Here is a 19437-nt window from a genome sequence, read left to right on the forward strand (position 1 = left end):
GAAAACAGAGCAGCACTTACTTTTGAAAGGGAGGCACACAAACACAAGCCTATTTTGACACCACAGCAACCAGCCCTGGAAGATCCACTGTACATGCCTAATGTACGGTGGCAGATTAAGGATGCTCTGCATTATTTATTTATTTATTTACTTACTTCTACCCGCCCTTCCTCCCAGCACGAGCCCAGGGCGGCAAACAAAAGCACTAAAAACACTTTAAAATATCATAAAAACAGACTTTAAAATACATTAAAACAAAACAACTTTAAAAACATTTTTTAAAAAGCATTCGAGACATCTTTAAAAAAGGTTAAAAACATAGTTTTTTAAAAAAAATTAAACAGATATTAAAAAGCAATTCCAACACAGACTGGTTGGTATCTACAGGAGGCCCTCACCTAAGGAGTGCAGTGATCGACTGGGTATATAAGGGATAAGACAGTCTTTCAGGTATCCTGGTCCCAAGATGTATAGGGCTTTGTACACCAAGACTAGAACCTTGAACTTGGTCCAGTAGCAAATGGGCAGCCAGTACAATTCTTTGTGACTTGTTGGCGATACCCTGCCCCAGTTAGCAGTCTTGCCGCCACATTTTGCACCAGCTACAGCTTCCGGACCAACATCAAGGGCAGCCCCACATAGAGTGCATTACAGTAATCCAGCCTTGAGGTTACCAGTGCGTGGACAACAGTGGTCAGGCTATCCCAATCCAGAAAAGGCCACAACTGTCTTACCAGCCAAAGCTGGTAAAAGGCACTCCTAGCCACTGAGGTCACCTGGGCCTCTAGCGACAAAGATGGATCCAGGAGCACCCCCAGACTACGGACCTGCTCTTTCAGAAGGAGTACAACCCCATCCAAAGCAGGCAAATGACCAATTATCTGAACTCGGGAACCACCAACCCACAGCACCTCTGTCTTGCTAGGATTCAGACTCAGTTTATTGGCCCTCATCCAGTCCACCACCGAGTCCAGGCAGCCGTCCAGGGCTTGCACGGCCTCTCCCGATTCAGATGTTACGAGAAAAGAGCTGGGTATCATCAGCATACTGCTGACACCTCGCCCCAAATCTCCTGATGACCGCTCCCAAGCGTTTCATATAGATGTTAAACAGCATTGGGGACAAGATAGTACCCTGCAACACCCCACAGCACAACGGTCAGGGGGCAGAAAGACAATCACCCAATCCTATTATCTGAAAACAACCTTGGAGATAGGATCAGAACCACTGTAAAACAGTGTCTCCAACACCCATCTCACCTAATCAGCCCGGAAGGATACCATGGTCAATGGTATCAAAAGCCACTGAGAGATCAAGTAAGTATAACAGGGTCGCACTCCCCTTGTCCTTCTCCCAATAAAGGTCATCCATCAGGGCGACCAAGGCTGATTCAGTCCAATAACCAGGCCTGAATCCAGACTGGAATGGGTCAAGATAATCTGTTTCATCCAAGAGTACTTGCAATTGCTGCACCACCACCTTCTCAATCATATTTCCTAAGAAGGGGGTATTCGCGACCATTCGGTAATTGTCACAGATCAATGGGTCCAGGGTGGGCTTTTTCTGGAGCAGTCAGATCACCGCCTCTTTCAGGGTGGCTGGAACCACTCCCACCCACAACGATGTGTTGACCACACCATGGATCCACTCAGTCAAATCCCCTTGGCAAGCTTTAATAAGCCAAGAAGAGCAAGGGTCGAGAGGACATGTTGCTGGCCACATCATTGCAAGCATCTTGTCAGGGGCATCACTACCGGGGTGCGGAGGGTACGGACCGCACCCAGGTGACACCATGAGGGGGGTGACACCCAGAGCCGCCCCGCCCCACGCCGTTGCCTGGCAAAGGAGCCAAGAAGCGCTCCGGGTCAGTGCAGCCAACTCCTCCTCGAAGGCGGGAGGGGGGGGAAAGCAGGTGCCCGCTCGCTGGCGGTGAAGCCGGGATGGGCCTTCCACAGTCACGCATGCGCACATGTAAGGCCAGCAACCCCTGTCCATGCACCTGGGAGGGTGCACGCCGGAGGTCCGCACCCCCCGCACTCCCGCTAGTGACACCGCTGCACCTTGTCAACGTCATCAGGCCACATCAGCTGAAACCGTTCCCAAGAAGTTGCAGCAGACGTTGCACGGACACTTCATTGGGGACTACAGTAGATATGGATGGGGCATCAAGACTGCTACGGAGGTGAGCAACTTTACCCTCAAAGTGCCTTGCAAACAATTCACAGTGGGCCTCCAAAGGGTCTAAAACTCCATTTCCTGGAGTTGATGTCAACAGACCCCTGACAATATGGAAAAGCTCGACTGAACAGCTACTTGAGGATGCAATGGAGGCGGAGAACTGGGCCTTCTTCGCTGCCCTCACCGCCGCACAGTAGGCACAGTTATGATGTTTTACTCATGCCCGATTAGCCTCACAGCATGTCTTTCGCCACTTGTGCTCTAGCTGTTGTCCAGCCTGTTTCATTGCCCTTAACTCACTGGAGTACCAAGGTGCAAACCGGGTTCCACAATGCCAGAGAGGGCGCCCCCCTGGCTATCTTCCTTCTACCCATGATCACTGAAATTGGGGTGGCATCACCCATGTCCATCCTTACTAAGACTACTCCTAAACACCTGATACGGACCCAACAAGAGCCCACCAACAAAACCTACCTGAGCCAATTATCCCAGTAGGCCTCTGTGAGAATTAGGAACAGTAAAACCCACTCAATATTTTTCACACAGGCACATCTACTCCCCTTCTGTCTCACACCCAGGGAGGCCCAGCCTTCTTCCAGTTACAGACTCTTACTCTGAAGGCATCTGGCAACTTTCTCCTATCATTCACTTCACTGCACAGGCTCTCACCCTGTACAGGAACTACGCATGAGCCACACGCCCTCCCCGCTACCCAATCTCTTCCAGATTAGTTAGAAAAGAAGAAGAAGAAAGAGATAGAAGAGGGTAGTGCCCTTGCCCTCAAGACTCACTAAGGGTGAGACTTCCCAGGAGGATCCCTCCGCCTGTGCAGCCTCTGAGACGGGCTCCCGTCTTGGATGAAACTTTTTCAGTTTTAAATCCAGTCAGAAGGGTTTTTTTTGACTGGGGATAATTTCTTCCGGATAAGGAAGAAACGTGAGATTTCCCACACAGCTTTGTTGTGTTTGTTGGAGACTGGAATTCGTCAGAATTGTCTGTGAAAGAAGGTCTTCCAGCAGCTCGGATGGAGCTAGGATTTCTAGCTAGCTCAGCTGAATAAGTGAGCCATTTTTCTTTTCTTCAAAGAAAAACGGTCTAACAGGCAAGCATTCTCCTGTCTATGCTCATTATTTTGTTATCTATACAGCTAAAGAGATTTGTCAAAGAACCAGCAATTAAGAAAACCTGGGTGAGTCAAAACTTTCTCTTTTACTCACGGAACTAAGGGGGAAGAAAATAAAAATAGCCTATCTTTTTTTTACTGCAAAAAGCTGACATGGAAATTAGCATTATAAAGATTACAACGGATGAGGGGTTTCTGATTGGAAGAGAAAAGAAAAATCTTTTTGATTTATAAGACTTTTGTGTAATATATGTCTGGGACTATTTTTTCTGGTCTACTTTTTTTTTTGACGAATCTGCTCATTCTTTCTGCTACTAGTTATTTGGACGCTGTGAACTAAAGCTGTTTTTGCACTTCTGGGCATATAAGAGATAAGGGCTGTCTAGGGTGTGACGTCAGTTGGTTTGAAAGATTAAATCCTTTGTAACTGGATAAAAAAATAAATTGCTCTTTGCTTGGGACATTGAAAATTGAAGGAGTTTTGTTCCTTTGGTTTTAAGAATGAAAATTAAGAAGATCATGGATGTACAAGAAGGAACTTTATCTTTAGATATGTTTCAGAAAATAATGAATGGGATTAAGTCAATAAAACAAGAACTGAGAAATAATAGTCAAGCATTGAGAATTGAATTTGACGAAATGAGACAGGAGCTGAAAGAAATTCAGGATTCTATGAGAAAGGAGAATAAAGATAGATCTGGAAAACCAAAAAAGGATGAAAGAAAAATTAAAGGCAAGGTTCAAACTATGGAGATTGGATTAAATATGGACCTGGAAAAAGATTTGGATTTCCTGGCTGTGATGGATCCTGGAGACAAATATTACGGTTTGGAACTCAGTGCTATCCCTGAAGGAATTGATGAAGAGATTGGAGATAAAGATATTATCGGTTCGAAAAAATTCCTGGACTGGAAGGATTTGATGGAACTTGAAATGGAGAAAGTTAACAGAATTAATCCATGTTTTGTGTCAATGGAAAAATCTTCAAGAGATGTGCTAGTGTATTCTGTAAAAAAGAGGAACAGAGATGCGGCTTTGCAACAATACTTCAGTGATACGTTCGGGATTGATGGCAAGGAAATATCTGTGATAAAGGAAATTCCTATCAGACTCTTATTATATGACTATGACAGCAAGATTATTGGGTGCGTAAAGATGGAAGATGGATCCAATACAGATAATGGAAGAAGAGCGATTTGAAATTACTGGACTTAGTAGACTTGATGAGTTGGATTAATTTACATGTTTATCTAGAAAAAAAAATTGATGGACATATATCTCAAGGATTGGAAACTTCTCTTTGACTTTTTGTGGAAGAATAAAATGATATGATAATGAGATTTGAAACCAATTAAGATAACCGCTGGAGGAAGATGATTTTATAATCTATTAAGAGACAGGCTTGTTATATATTATAGACTTATAGCTGAACTACGACAAATCAGAAGTCAATATTTTAATATATTTTTTCTTTTTTTATTGTATTAGTTACTGATTTGTGTTTTTTCTTTTTGTATTGTTTTGGTTCTGAAAATTTGAATAAAAATTAATTGGGAAAAAAAGACTCCCTAAGGGTGTCCCAAGGGGCAATTCCCTTTGGTGTCACCCCTTCGGGGCATTGAAAAGCACTTCACGCATGCTATTATTACCAGGGCTGTGCCAAATTTTCATGGGCTTTGTTTTTTGCAGCAAAAGGTGACATTTCAGGGGGCACAGAGTTTTCTTTGAAAGAGCAGTTCTCCCCTGGCTGGGGAGGGAGTGCTTTTTTTTTTTAATTGTAAAAGCACGGTTTCCTTCTCTCTCTCAGCAAAGTTCCCCCCTTCTGTTGTTTTTCACCCATTGCGTATTTAATATTGCAAGCTCCCTAGGTCAAGAAGCTGTCCATTTTGGCCTATGTAATTGTAATGTGCCATCTACACTGATGGCTCTGAAATAAATAAATAAATGATGATAGTAAATATAAGCAAATAAATAAAGGGGGAGGTTTGTGGTGTCCATAAGCCTGCAGTTGGCTTTGAGAGGAGCAGGTGCCAGTTTAAAACAGGTGTACACTCATTTTCACACCTGTACATCTATCCTCCTCAAAAATCAGCAAAATGGGAAAGTCTGTTTTTGAAAAAACAAAGGGAGGTACGCCCTGCTTTGGTTCAGTCCTGCTTCATATATTCTAAGAGGCTGAGCCTTGAATTTCAAAACTCACCCCAGAGTTGAGCCCTGGCACACTTTAAGCCCTGGAAGAAGACGCAGCTCATCAAGACTACATCCCTCTGGCAGGGAAGCATATCCTGTATCAAAAGCATCTCTGAGCAATTTTTACTTTAAAAAAAAAAACCACACAAGGGAGGAGACTCTGCAACATCTCTGTGCATCAATGCAGCTTGTTCCAGTGTGCTGTCCTGCTCTTACTGACAGATGTTTTCTCCATTCAAATTTAATCTGAATCTCATCCTTTCTTGTGTAAACACTCTTACTTCTTGTCCTGCACTCAAAGGGAAGGGCAAACAATTGTTCTCCTGATTCTTTCCGACATCCTCTTAAATAAGCTGAAAATTGGCAATGTGTTTCCCCTTCATCTTCCTTTCCGTAGGCTAAATATAACCAGTTCCATCACGGCGCTGCTGTTACATGCCGTCCAAAGGGGCCTGGCACTCGTGCGGATGGGTAAGAAGGAAAAAGCAGTAAGGAGAAAATGTAGAGGGAGGCTATTACCAAGAATCTTCAGTACATCTGGATGGGTCCAATGTGGTCGGGGTAACAGCAAAAGTCTTGTTTAAGATGTTGATCACCGGACGGGCTCTGCAGAGGGAGAGAGGTAAAAGAGAAACCAGTGGGAGTACTGACTAGGGAGGAAGAAATAATAAATTTTAAATATTTTATTTTATTTAAAATATTTCTGTCCCAGCCTTCTACGCCACAATGACACACTCAGGGTGGCTCACACGATGCAATCGTACACAGTAAATAAAAACACAATAAAACATTAAAATAAATATACATAAGATACAGTTAAAATGGATTTATACATGGAATTTGGTGGTTCTGATCTGATTGACCTTTGCCTACATAAGACTGCCTCTTACGTTAAGCACCCACTTACAATGGAACCGCTTGCACATTGACATGTTTTTTTAAAAAAACAACACACCAACCTAACTACATGCAAAAAGGATGCATATTATATGTATAAAAGTGTCAAGTCCCATGCAATACTATATTTCTGCAGCATAATTTTATTTATTTATTTATTTATTTTATTATTTGATTTATATCCCGCCCTTCCTCCCAGCAGGAGCCCAGGGTGGCAATAATTTCTTAAGTATTAATAAGTATTTTTATAGAGTCATCTGCATTGTAGTATGGTATCTACTGACCAAGTCCCATCTCACCTGAGCAGCAGGATGTTTTCAGAGAGTGTTCCCACCAGCAGGTCAGGGTAGGAGTTCCCATCCACATCCATTCCACCACTGAAGGAGTAGCCAAAGGTCTTGATGCCTGGGCCAAGGTCTTCCCCACTAATAACCTGCAGAGGAACAAATGAGAGAGGAGTAAGGATGGCCGCCAAGGGGAAAAGATGGATGTTGTGAGTAGTGGGTTTGCAATCTGGGATGGCAACACCCCAGGGCTGATGGTGTCATGGCCAAGTCATGGGCTGTGGGAGAGATCTGAATCTTGGACCGGGGTGTAGTTGTCCAGGGTGTCCGGGAGGCTAAGACCCGTTACTTTTTTGGAAGCAGGGTCCCAATGTCTCCAGAATCTTATGAGCCAATCAGCATGAAAGCGGAGCATGTTAGCCACTGAGAAGAATATTCTAGCATGCTTCCTTGCCCTTTCCTGATGATTGGAGCCAATCGGAGTGAAAGGAGGTGAGTCAGCTACTGAGAAGACCCTTCTCAATAGCTAACACTCTCCCCTCTCATGCTTATTGGCTCCTAGGGACGTCTGTTGTTGTGGGAGAAGATACTAACAAAGATCTCATTCTCAACCCAGCAGCAAAACCAAGGAGGGGGCATGGCTGTGACTAACACGAAGAGACCCTACACTTCTGAATTTGCCACTACACTACTGATCTTGGGCAAGGGAAAGAAGAACAAAGAAAGCTGTCAGACCGTTGGTTCTTCTCACTTAGTACTGTCTACACCAATTGGCATCAGCAATCCAGCATTTCATACATGGGTATTTCCCAAGTCTACTAGGAGATGCCAGGGTTGAACTTGGGACCTACTGCACGCAAAGCATGTGGTTGACCACTAGGTTATGCCCCTTCTGTAACTAGTGCCGACTCTTATATTGCACACTCAGGCTAGAAATATCTCCAGCACAGCCATGATGTGGGACCTGGCTCAACCGAACCCCAGTTGCTGAATTCCTAGTGCCTTGGGGCTTGCAACATTAGCTGCAAAATGTGGGGAAAGCACACTGCACGTGATCAGAGGCAGTGGAGGCTGGTCCTTTTGGGCAGGCCTTCACCTGCCTTTCTTCCTGGGGATGGAACTACCTGTCCAGCTTCCTCTTCCTTAACCTCAGAGAGAAGGAGAAGGACAAACTGGAAACCAGTTGGCTCTGCCTGTCGTCGGCTCTGGCTCTCTGCATTCTGCCATACCAGCCTTCATGGACGCCAGCCACCACTGATCACAGGCAGTTTCCTCACCAAGCGTAGAGAAAAATGTTATGATGATAAAGAGGGAAGAGCAAGATGCGTTTACCTGCAGGGGCTGATCGACAAGGCCTCCTACGCCACTGTGGTAGATGTATACCTTCCCCGAACCTTCAAATGGAGCCCCAACTGCAATATCTGTGGGGGGAAAGGAGGGAGAAAAGGGTCAGATGGACTTGTTCCCAGGCTGCCAACGGGGGCACCAAAAGCAAACCCGTTGTTAGCACAGTCACTTTTCAAAACAAATGCCACTAAAATTCCCCATCGTCAGTCATAACCTTTAAACTCCAGAATCTTTTATCCCCCTTGAAAAAAAACACCTTCCCTAATTCTTCCTCTGTGTTACATTTCTGAATGTTCCATCATTTTAAAGAAACATATTTCTTAATTAGAAAATGAGAACAGCAGGGAGAGGGCTAAGCTAAACATAAGAACATAAGAAGAGCCTGCTGGATCAGGCCAGTGGCCCATCTAGTCCAGCATCCTGTTCTCACAGTGGCCAACCAGGTGCCTGGGGGAAGCCCACAAGCAGGACCCGAGTGCAAGAACACTCTCCCCTCCTGAGGCTTCCAGCAACTGGTTTTCAGAAGCATGCTGCCTCTGACTAGGGTGGCAGAGCACAGCCATCATGGCTAGTAGCCATTGATAGCCCTGTCCTCCATGAATTTGTCTAATCTTCTTTTAAAGCCATCCAAGCTGGTGGCCATTACTGCATCTTGTGGGGCAAATTCCATAGTTTAACTATGCGCTGAGTAAAGAAGTACTTCCTTTTGTCTGTCCTGAATCTTCCAACATTCAGCTTCTTTGAATGTCCATGAGTTCTAGTATTATGAGAGAGGGAGAAGAACTTTTCTCTATCCACTTTCTCAATGCCATGCATAATTTTATACACTTCTATCATGTCTCCTCTGACCCGCCTTTTCTCTAAACTAAAAAGCCCCAAATGCTGCAACCTTTCCTCGTAAGGGAGTCGCTCCATCCCCTTGATCATTCTGGTTGCCCTCTTCTGAACCTTTTCCAACTCTATAATATCCTTTTTGAGATGAGGCGACCAGAACTGTACACAGTATTCCAAATGCGGCCGCACCATAGATTTATACAACGGCATTATGATATCGGCTGTTTTATTTTCAATACCTTTCCTAATTATCGCTAGCATGGAATTTGCCTTTTTCATAGCTGCCGCACACTGGGTCGACATTTTCATCGTGCTGTCCACTACAACCCCGAGGTCTCTCTCCTGGTCGGTCACCGCCAGTTCAGACCCCATAAGCGTATATGTGAAATTAAGATTTTTTGCTCCAATATGCATAATTTTACACTTGTTTATATTGAATTGCATTTGCCATTTTTCTGCCCATTCACTCAGTTTGGAGAGGTCTTTTTGGAGCTCTTCGCAATCCCTTTTTGTTTTAACCACCCTGAACAATTTAGTGTCATCAGCAAACTTGGCCACTTCACTGCTCACTCCTAATTCTAGGTCATTAATGAACAAGTTGAAAAGTACAGGTCCCAATACCAATCCTTGAGGGACTCCACTTTCTACAGCCCTCCATTGGGAGAACTGTCCGTTGATTCCTACTCTCTGCTTTCTGCTTCTTAACCAATACCTTATCCACAAGAGGACCTCTCCTCTTATTCCATGACTGCTAAGCTTCCTCAGAAGCCTTTGGTGAGGTACCTTGTCAAACGCTTTTTGAAAGTCTAAGTACACTATGTCCACTGGATCACCTCTATCTATATGCTTGTTGACACTCTCAAAGAATTCTAATAGGTTACTGAGACAGGACTTTCCCTTGCAGAAGCCATGCTGGCTCTGCTTCAGCAAGGCTTGTTCTTCTATGTGCTTAGTTAATCTAGCTTTAATAATACTTTCTACCAGTTTTCCAGGGACAGAAGTTAAGCTAACTGGCCTGTAATTTCCGGGATCCCCTCTGGATCCCTTTTTGAAGATTGGCGTTACATTTGCCACTTTCCAGTCCTCAGGCACGGAGGAGGACCCAAGGGACAAGTTACATATTTTAGTTAGCAGATCAGCAATTTCACATTTTCTCCTTTGTTACAGTTTTTTTCCCCCTTCATGTATCTAAAGGGTGCTTTTAACACAGGAGAGCATTCAGAAACAGGGCCACCATCCACCATGATCACCCCTGTTTGAAGTGGTACAACCCATCCCACCACCTCAGAATGCCACCACCTTCTTCTGCTCCATGCGCAGACCAGGCCCAGCAACCTAAGGCTGAGGCACCTCCAAGAATCGGGAAGCTACAGCAAAGGAACGTAGGAAGCTGCCTTATACCAAGTCAAACCACTGGTGCATCAATCTCAGTACTGTCTACACCGGCTTGCAGGGGCTCTCCAGGGTTTCAGGGAGCCTCTCCCAGTCCTACTTGGAGCTGCTGGGGATTGAACCAGGGACCTTCTGCATACAAAGCAGATGTCCTACCACTAAGCTACAGCCCTTCCCCCCAAATTAGGATACATCAGACCCATTTCATAGTCCTCATTTTGGAAGATGGGGAAAATGGGAGCTTCTGTTTTGAGTTGGGAAATGTGCATGGAAGAGGTCCAGAACTCCTCACAGACTGAGGGGAAGGGATAAGTTGACTTACTGGCATTCCCTTAAGGGGGCCTATGAAGGATTGCTGATGCAGAGGAAAGTCAGGAGCCAATAGCGAACAGAGCTAGATCTGACAGAATGTGGAACCACCACTTCTCTTTCTCTTATTCTTAGTGGGGGAGAGCAGAATGGAGTATCAAAACTGACACTTCTCAGAATCAGAAAATTGAAAGGGACCATGGAGGTCATCTAGTCTAACTCCTTCTTAAATGTAGAATCTGCAATGGAGGATGCAGCTACAGCATCTTTGACAGTTGGCCATCCACCTGTGCTTGAATACCTCCAGCAAAAGACAGTCCATCACCTTCCAAGGCAGGCTATTCCACTGCTGAACAGCTCTTAACACTAGGGAGTTTACTCTTCTACAGTAAAAACTTGGAGGTGCACCAGCGTGACTGGTCTGCAGTGCCCACAGATTTGGAAAACCTACTACTACTGCTGCTGCTGCTGCTACTACATTACATTTATATCCCACCTTTCCTCTAAGGAGCTTAAGGTGGCATCCATACTTCTCCCTCTCCCCATTTTATCTTCACAACAACCCTGTGAGGTAGGTTAGGCTGAGAGATAGTGACTGGTCCAAGATCACCGAGTAAGCTTCATGCTTGAGTTGGGATTTGAACTGTGGTCTCCCAGGTCCTAGTCCGACACTCTTAACCACTATACCACTCTATATCACTGCTTGAGCCTTCTGCTTGACCAATCCACCTTGCCCAATAACCACACTCCCCTGAGAACTCTCCGACACATCAGATGTGCTACTCTCAACAGCAAAACATGAGGTCAGTGTACCAAGAGTGAAGCATCCTAACCTTGGAAATCATCTTTATCAATATCTCCAATGTTTGCCACCGCAAGGCCAAATGATGAATTGCTGGGACCAGTCAGAGTGATGCTGGGGCTGCTGTGGAACATTCCACCAAGGTTCATGTACACGTAAACGGCCCCACCCTTCTCCTCTTTCCGGTCGAAGTAGTATGGTGCTCCAATGATCAAGTCTTGCCACCTACCGATAGTAAAAGAGAGAGGTGTGACCCTAGCCCATCCACTGGGCAAATGAGACATTTGCTTCTCTCCCGTTTCTGTGACAAACGGGACTCACCCATCATTGTTGAGGTCAGCCACAGCAATGGAACTGCCAAAATAGGAGCCCACTTGTTCCCCTAAGATCATCAGTTTCTTCTGAAGGGTCATGGTGCTGTCAGTTCCCACCAGGAAGACAGCTCCTGTGTGATTATACCGAGGGGCCCCTGTGATTAAGGTGGTCTCTTGTTTGCGCAGTACATCATGGCTTGCCTCAGTTGTATATCCTACAAACAGAGGAGAAGTATGTATAAGCATTCCTCTTTATCCTAATCCCCTTCCCAAAAATACAATCCTCACTCATTGTCTCCTTGTCCCTTACTTCTGAGTCTGAGCCTTGGGATGGCCTGGTTACAGTCTATTCCACCTCCTGTTGTGACATTAATCCTAGCACTAAAATGTGATTTCAAGCTAGTATGGAGAGCACGGACTCAAATTAGGCCCTGCATTAAGTCTTAGGTTGGGGTGGGGTGGGTATCATCCCATCATCACATTTTAAGTGAGCATAGATGTGGGGGAGGAAGAAGAGGTGGTGAGGCAGGAGGGGTGGTGAGGCAGGTAGGTTTGTGATAAGCATGTTGCTTTACTATGGGACGTTTTCCTATGGAAATTAACTGTTAATAATTAAAAACAACACACAATTATGTGGGCCCCTTGGTGCAGTAGTGACTAGTGCCCATTGGGACTGGTAGTGGAGAAGGCATGGAAGTCACCAGTAGGTGGAGCCAGAGCCAATTACAGGCAGAGCAAACTCTTTCTAGCCTTATCCACATCCTCCTCCTGAGTTCTATAAGGGCAAAATCAGGACTAAGAAGGAGGAAACTGTTAGCCGGGGCCACCCCTCTGAGTTGGCTGTGAGAAGGGGGCAGGAGGGCTGGCTAAGGGCAGACTGAAGTTGGTGGGGCAATGCCCCTTTTGTCCTAATGGACCACTCCCACTGACTTGGTGCGAAAGTGATTGTTCTCTGGCGACCTCCCTGTTCTGTAAGAGCTTAGAAGCTCAACCTTCAGGGACTGTTTTACAAAAACTTTTCCGTATGTGTAGTTCACAGTGTTTTTTTACTGTACTTTGTAGTGCTGTTTTTACATGAAGCACCCTGAGTGCCAACTGTCACAATGGTGCTGTAATTACAGATATTTTGTATGTTCCGTTCTGCTTGGTGGGGAGGATGGTAATGCCAATGACACCAACGTCATGTTGCCACCGGCCTGAAGCAGCGTGTATCAGTTGCAGTTACCCATATAGCTGTTGCTATTCCTCTGGTCTGGATAAGAGTAATCTTGTTGGTCCCAGTCCTCTCGACGGATCACGTAATTGGTGCCTGTGCCAGAAAAATGCAAACAAAATTAACTAAATGCAAACTAAGAAACCCACCATGCTCTTTTGCCTTGTGTTGGCCCATCCTGAATAGAACTCAGACTGCACCCTGGTATACACCACGGTTACGCAGTCTGAGACAGGAAGTAAGACGGCTAGAGCGCCGATGGCGGAAATCGTGCACTGAAGGTGATTGGACACTGGTTAGAGCGGCAATAGCGGCCTACCAGTGGGCAACAAAGGCAGCAAAGAGGCAATTCTTTGCTGCCTCTATTGCGTCAGCAGAGTGCTGTCCCAGGAGGTTGTTCCAAGTGGTCCGAAGCCTGGTCGGTCCAGTAGCGCAGGAACCTATGGAACAATCAAAAGCCTCCTGTGACACATTTGTTAAACACTTTGCCGATAAAATCGAGCACCTAAAGGACAAGATTGCGTACGTTGTGGGTACAAGTAGTGGTCCAGAGACGGCCAATTGCAATTCGGTCTGCTGGGATCGGTTTCAGCCTCTTCTCTCTGATGAAGTGGACAAGGTGTTCTCTACTGTAAAACAACCACTTGCTTACTTGATCCTTGCCCTTCATGGCTCGTTATGAGCTGTAAAGAGAGACTGGGCAATGGGATCAAGGCAATGGTAAATGCATCCTTGGAGGAGGGTGTAATGCCATTAGCCCTCAAGGAGGCAGTGATAAGACCTATTCTGAAAAAGCCCTCCTTGGATCCACAAGATTTAAACAACTTTCGCCCAGTCTCCAATTTACCGTTCTTGGGCAAGGTGATTGAGCGTGTGGTGGCAAAGCAGCTACAGACACACTTGGAGGAAGCAGATTATTTAGATCCTTTCCAGTCGGGCTTCAGGACTGGACACGGAACTGAAACAGCCTTGGTCGCTCTGGTGGATGATATGAGGAGGGCATTGGATAGGGGAGAACATACCTTCCTCGTCCTCCTAGACCTCTCAGTGGCTTTCGATACCGTCGACCACAGTATCCTGTTGAATCGCCTGGAGGGACTGGGAATAGGAGGCACTGTTTTACAGTGGTTCCGTTCCTATCTCTCCGGTAGATATCAACGGGTAGTGTTGGGGGATGAGGTTTCAGACCCTTGGCCCCTCAACTGTGGTGTGCCACAGGGTTCTATCCTCTCTCCCATGCTATTTAACATTTATATGAAACCGCTGGGAGCCATCATCAGGAGTTTTGGGCTGCAGTGTCACCAATATGCGGATGACACGCAGCTCTATCTCTCATTTAAATCTTCACCAGAGTTGGCTGTGGATACCTTGTCCAAGTGCCTGGAGTCTGTAAGTGGATGGATGGGAGAGAACAGGCTGAGGCTGAACCCCGATAAGACCGAGGTATTACTAGTGGGGGACAAGGGAAAGTTGGGTGATTTTGACCTGATACTTAATGGGGTGAGTTTGCCCCTGAAGGACCAGGTCCGCAGTCTCGGGGTCATCTTGGACTCCCAGCTGTCTATGGAGGCTCAGGTTTCTGCAGTGAGCCGGGCAGCTTGGTACCAACTTCATCTAGTACAGAGGCTGCGACCCTATCTTCCCATACATCTGCTCCCACGAGTGATACATGCCCTGATCTCCTCTCGATTAGACTACTGTAATGCGCTCTACGTGGGGTTACCCTTGAAGACGGTCTGGAAACTCCAGCTGGTACAAAATGCGGCGGCACGCTTAATAAAGCAGACCCGCCGCCGCGATCATATCACCCCAGTGTTGATTGAATTACACTGGTTGCCAGTTGTATACCGGGCCCAATTCAAGGTGTTGGTTTTAACCTTTAAAACCCTATACGGTTCCGGCCCAGTTTATCTGAAGGACCGCCTCCAGTATCACCAAATATGCCGCCAAACAAGATCAGCCTCACAGGACCTTCTCTCGGTCCCACCGACTAAGACAACTAGGTTGGTGCGGACCAGGGAGAGGGCTTTTTCGATCGTGGCCCCCACCCTCTGGAACTTACTTCCCTTTGACCTTCAGCATGCCCCTTCCCTGCTGACTTTTCGCCGAGCCTTGAAGACCTGGCTCTTCAGGCAGGCCTATGGGATCTCTGGGGTGGGTTAGGTTTGCACGGTATTAGCGTAAGATGGTCTTTAGATGAGATGTTATGATATTAACAATATGATGACTATGTATATGAGGAGATTGTATTTTGGATTGTATTTTATATTGTACGTCGCCCAGAGTGTCCGTTCAGTCGGACAGATGGGCGTCTGCTAAATAAAATTTTATTATTATTATATTATTATTATTATCCATCAAGCTACTCGCTTTTCTCATTCAAGGTCCCTTCCCCTCAAGCTACACAAAATTTCCAATGACATTTGCTGGGTCTGAAACCTGCCAGGAAGCTACTCCCTGTGCTTCATAACCTAGATGTACAAGGAGGTGACAGCTTCTAAAAATGGAAATGGGCTGCCTTCAAGTCGATTCTGACTTATGGCGACCCTGCGAAGAGGGTTTTCATGGTAAGCAGTATTCAGAGGGGGTTTACCATTGCCTCCCTCTGAGGCTGAGAGGCAGTGACTGGCCCAAGGTCACCCAGTGAGCTTCATGGCTGTGTGGGGATTTGAACCCTGGTCTCCCAGGTCGCAGTCCAACACACTAACCACTACACCACACTGGGTCTCGACTGCTTCTAAAGCACTAATGAAAAAGAGAACAGGGATCTCTCTCCCACTGGACCCTGTGCAGTCACTTTAATGGTATCATTTATTTTACTGTCTCTAAGACTGCGATCCTAACCGTATCTACTCAGAAGTATGTCTCACTTTTTCTTCTTCTTCTTCTTCTTCTTCTTCTTCTTCTTAGTACTGCTACTACTACTACTACTACTACTACTACTACTACTAATAATAATAATAATAAAATTCTTGTCCACCCTTCAACAATAGGTCCCAGGGCGATTTACAGTATCTAAAACACCATATTAAAAAGAATTACATTTCAATCACGGAGCTTATTTAGGGACAGGCGAATCTGTCAGTTTTGGTTTCTCTCATTTTTCAAATCTTCAGTTCAGTTCTCCACATTTCCGCATCAGTTTGCATTAAAAAAAAAGTCATCTCAAAAATTTGTCAGCATTTTAGTACAATTATTTCCTAATACACAAATTTTTGTATGCAATTTTACCTAACAGAGACATTTTGGCAAAACAATTTCCCCTAACATAATGCATTTTTGTATGTTATTTTCACAGATACATGCCTTTATATGCATACTTTAGTATATGCATATCTGCATACGTTACATGGGTGGAGAACCAAATTGGGAAATTTGGAGGTGTAAATTTCAAAGGATGGCTGTGTTTCAATTTGTGTATTGTTTCAGAAAATGGGGATTGGCCTTTAAATGCAAACTAGGGATGGGATTCGGTAGCTGGTTCCTATCTGTTTGAATTCTGACAGTCCAGCTTTCAGTATTGATCCGTCATTTTTTTGTTCCTGATTGTTTGCACAACTGCTGGCTAACAGCTTTTTTCCCAGCGGAAAAAAATAACATAATTGCTAAGAAAAATGCTAATGAAAATGCTAATGCTGTAGGCACTTGTTCCACCATTTCCCCCCTATTTAAATATAAATTAGGCAGCTCATTGCCCATTTGTTCTGTCTCTTGCCTCAGGCTAACTGCTGTGCCAATTAACAAGGACTGTCCCCGCCGCCCCTTTTGCTCTTCTTGTTGTAGTACTTTTGCAGTACTTTTGATTGTTAATGGTGATTGCCCATGGTCAGGGATGATGGGAGTTGGAGTCCAAGAACATCTGTTGGTCCACAGGTTTCCCAAGCCTCAAGAGGGAGCAGAGAGGACCTGAGGGAAGGGGGGAGGAGGAGAAGGAGGAGGAGGAGAAGAGGCCTGCAAGAATGGCATGGAGTTTGGAGGACCTGAGAGGACAAGGGTGGAGGAAGTAGAGGCCTTCAAGAAAGAGAGGTGAAGGAAACAGCACATTAGGATGTGGGGTGAGGAACTTTATATAGAAACCAAAGACTGGAAGGGCTCTTTATTCTGACTGTGGGGAGAGGGTGAAGGAGCAGTAAGGAATGCTGAACATGGAATAATGATTTGAAATAGCAAACCTGATCTGTGGCTAATGCTCTATAGCAAAGTTTTTTTTTTTTTTTAAATTACATGAATCTCAAATCATGCAAAAAAAGTTTTGATGTTTTAAATATCATTAGGGTTTATTTGCTTTTTAATTTGACCTTGAGGGAATTTTTAACCAAACTTAAAATGTTACACCTTGATGATGAATTTTCAGGAAGTAACAACTTGCCAATTCAACACCTGCAAGCCTGCTTTTTCTCAAACCCCTACATCTGACAACATCAATAACTTGGGAATATTTTCTCTTTAAAAAATAATAAGATTATGGGTAATATAATGGGCTCCTTCTGGGGGGAAGGGCGGGATATAAATTTAATAAATAAATAAAATAAAGTTGATTAAAAAAAAAAAAAACTACAAGCACATTAATGTGTTTCGACAGTTCCCAGCCCCTTTGTTTCAGCTCTTACTGAATTAACCCATAAAACCACTTGAGTCCCACACACATTATTATAAAATAAGAGGGGGGACACCCGCAGTGCCACTAACCTTGCCAGTTGTAAGCACCAGGAGCTCCAAAATAAACACTGTTGGTGGTGAAACCGCCACTGATGCCCATCTGGCACATGCCTGTCTTCTCAAAGTCGTAGTTGGCGTTGCACATCTCATTGTGATAAGTCTGCCATTCATCCTTCTCCTGAAGGTGCAAGTTATTGCCATGGATGTAGCACTTCCCCACCATGCGCCTCTGGTCCTCGTTGCCAGCCCACAAGACTCTGGTGTACCGGTGAGCACAAGCCTGGCAAAAGCCAAGCAATGAAGGCTTTAGCTGGCATTGAAATGGGAGGGTGAGACTTCTAGTTTCCTGGAAGACTCACATTGTGGCTTCAAGTCCTTACCTGTGATTCTAGGTACATTGGGGATATGGTCTGTACATGCTCAGCCCTAGCGCCAAAAATGGTTCCTTAGCCTAAGAGCTTCTTGATATGGCACGAAAAGGGGGTATTTGCAGCATGTCCATCAGCTGTGTCAGGAGTGAATACCATAATGTTTGAAAAGGAAATACATGCAGTAGAGAGCCATCACTGGCTGAGGATCGCGGACTTGTCTATACGTGTTTGCCTTCAAAGTTATGTTTATGGATCATGTAATCAACACATGGAAAACATTGTGATGTGTAACTGTGGGTGTTTGTGTATGTGAAGTAGCCCACCCTCAAGCCTTGACTCTATGTAGGCCTAGATCTAAACTTTGTTTGCATTGTACTTGAGCCTAAAAGTAAGCAACTCCTGCTTGTTAAGCCTGAACAGTATGGTAGATGCCATCCATTGAAGTGACATGGTCAGTGCTCTGAGTGTATATGTTTCTAAGAAAGCAAGGTGAGATATATGTGAAGAGAGAGAATTACAATGTAAAGGAACAGCACGGAAAGGAAAGAGAGGAGGTCTTACAGACACCCTCGCATTTAAGCAATAATCAATGCTTACTCCAAAGAGAGTATTGAGCCTCAACCTCTTACTCCCATTCCAGATTTCTCTGGCCTGGCTGTGATTCATCAAGAGTGAGGCGTAGGCACTCCAAACATGCTTAAAGGTTCTCTCTTGTCTCACTCTTACCAGGCTGACTGCTGGTACTGGCTAATTCTGACCGAACCCCATGGTCAAATTAAGCCCTGCCCTGGATGCTTTCAAATTTCATGAAGCTGTGAAAAGTGCTCCATACACGCTCAGAGGAACTTCAATCTTTATTACACTATGTGTTCAGGACTTGTGATCGGCAATGAAAACAGATTCTGGGCTTAAGGCCTGGAAAACCCAGCATAAAATTAAGTCTGTCCTTAGCTACAGCTACAAGGGACCACAACTGAGACAGTGAGGTCTATCCTAGTGGATGACAAAACTAGGGGTGACATATTCAAGAACAGAACAGCAGTGGCAGGGAATTTCTCAAGAAAGTTGAACCCACTCCAAAAGGAATTCTACAACTGGCATTTTTTTTTAATAAAGTGAGAGACAATGGGCACAAGTGGCACCTGCATTGTGATCTCCAAGGCGCCTGACCGTCTGGCATCCACTACCCAAAGCTATTTCTTGAATTTCAGCAAATTCCACTGAAGATTGTTTTTATGAGCCATTTAAAGATGCTGATGTGGCAGCGGATCAAAATAGCAACAGGGAGAGATTCAAAGAAGAAAAGGCTGTTGGATAGAAGGCAGAATTGGAGGAGGATTACATTTGAAGAAAAGGCAAAAAGTACCAGGAAGAGAGGGCCAGTTGGCAGCAGGCTTTTGAAGATCATATGGATGTGCATGGAAGCAACTTTGCCTGCTTACAACAGTTTGGGGCAGGGGGGAATAGGCTTCTTAACGGTCTAACCTGTCTCGCTGGGAAAGGTTTGGTTCACTGAACCATGGC

At 45.1% G+C, this 19437-nt stretch overlaps 1 protein-coding gene across 3 annotated transcripts in view; it reads right to left on the reverse strand.

The window, feature by feature from the left end:
- The window catches only part of ITGA3 (integrin subunit alpha 3), a 123535-nt gene that overhangs the window by 33706 nt on the left and 70392 nt on the right, over positions 1-19437 (reverse strand). For all 3 annotated transcript variants that reach the window (XM_061588972.1, XM_061588973.1, XM_061588974.1), the window contains exons 6-12: positions 17573-17822; positions 12896-12979; positions 11678-11885; positions 11388-11581; positions 8005-8093; positions 6688-6821; positions 6011-6097 (exon numbers count right to left, since the gene is read on the reverse strand). In XM_061588972.1, coding sequence (XP_061444956.1) covers positions 6011-6097; positions 6688-6821; positions 8005-8093; positions 11388-11581; positions 11678-11885; positions 12896-12979; positions 17573-17822 — 1046 coding nt within the window. The remainder of the gene's footprint in view (positions 1-6010; positions 6098-6687; positions 6822-8004; positions 8094-11387; positions 11582-11677; positions 11886-12895; positions 12980-17572; positions 17823-19437) is intronic.

The sequence above is a fragment of the Rhineura floridana genome, chromosome 11, assembly GCF_030035675.1.
Source record: "Rhineura floridana isolate rRhiFlo1 chromosome 11, rRhiFlo1.hap2, whole genome shotgun sequence".
NCBI lineage: Eukaryota > Metazoa > Chordata > Lepidosauria > Squamata > Rhineuridae > Rhineura > Rhineura floridana.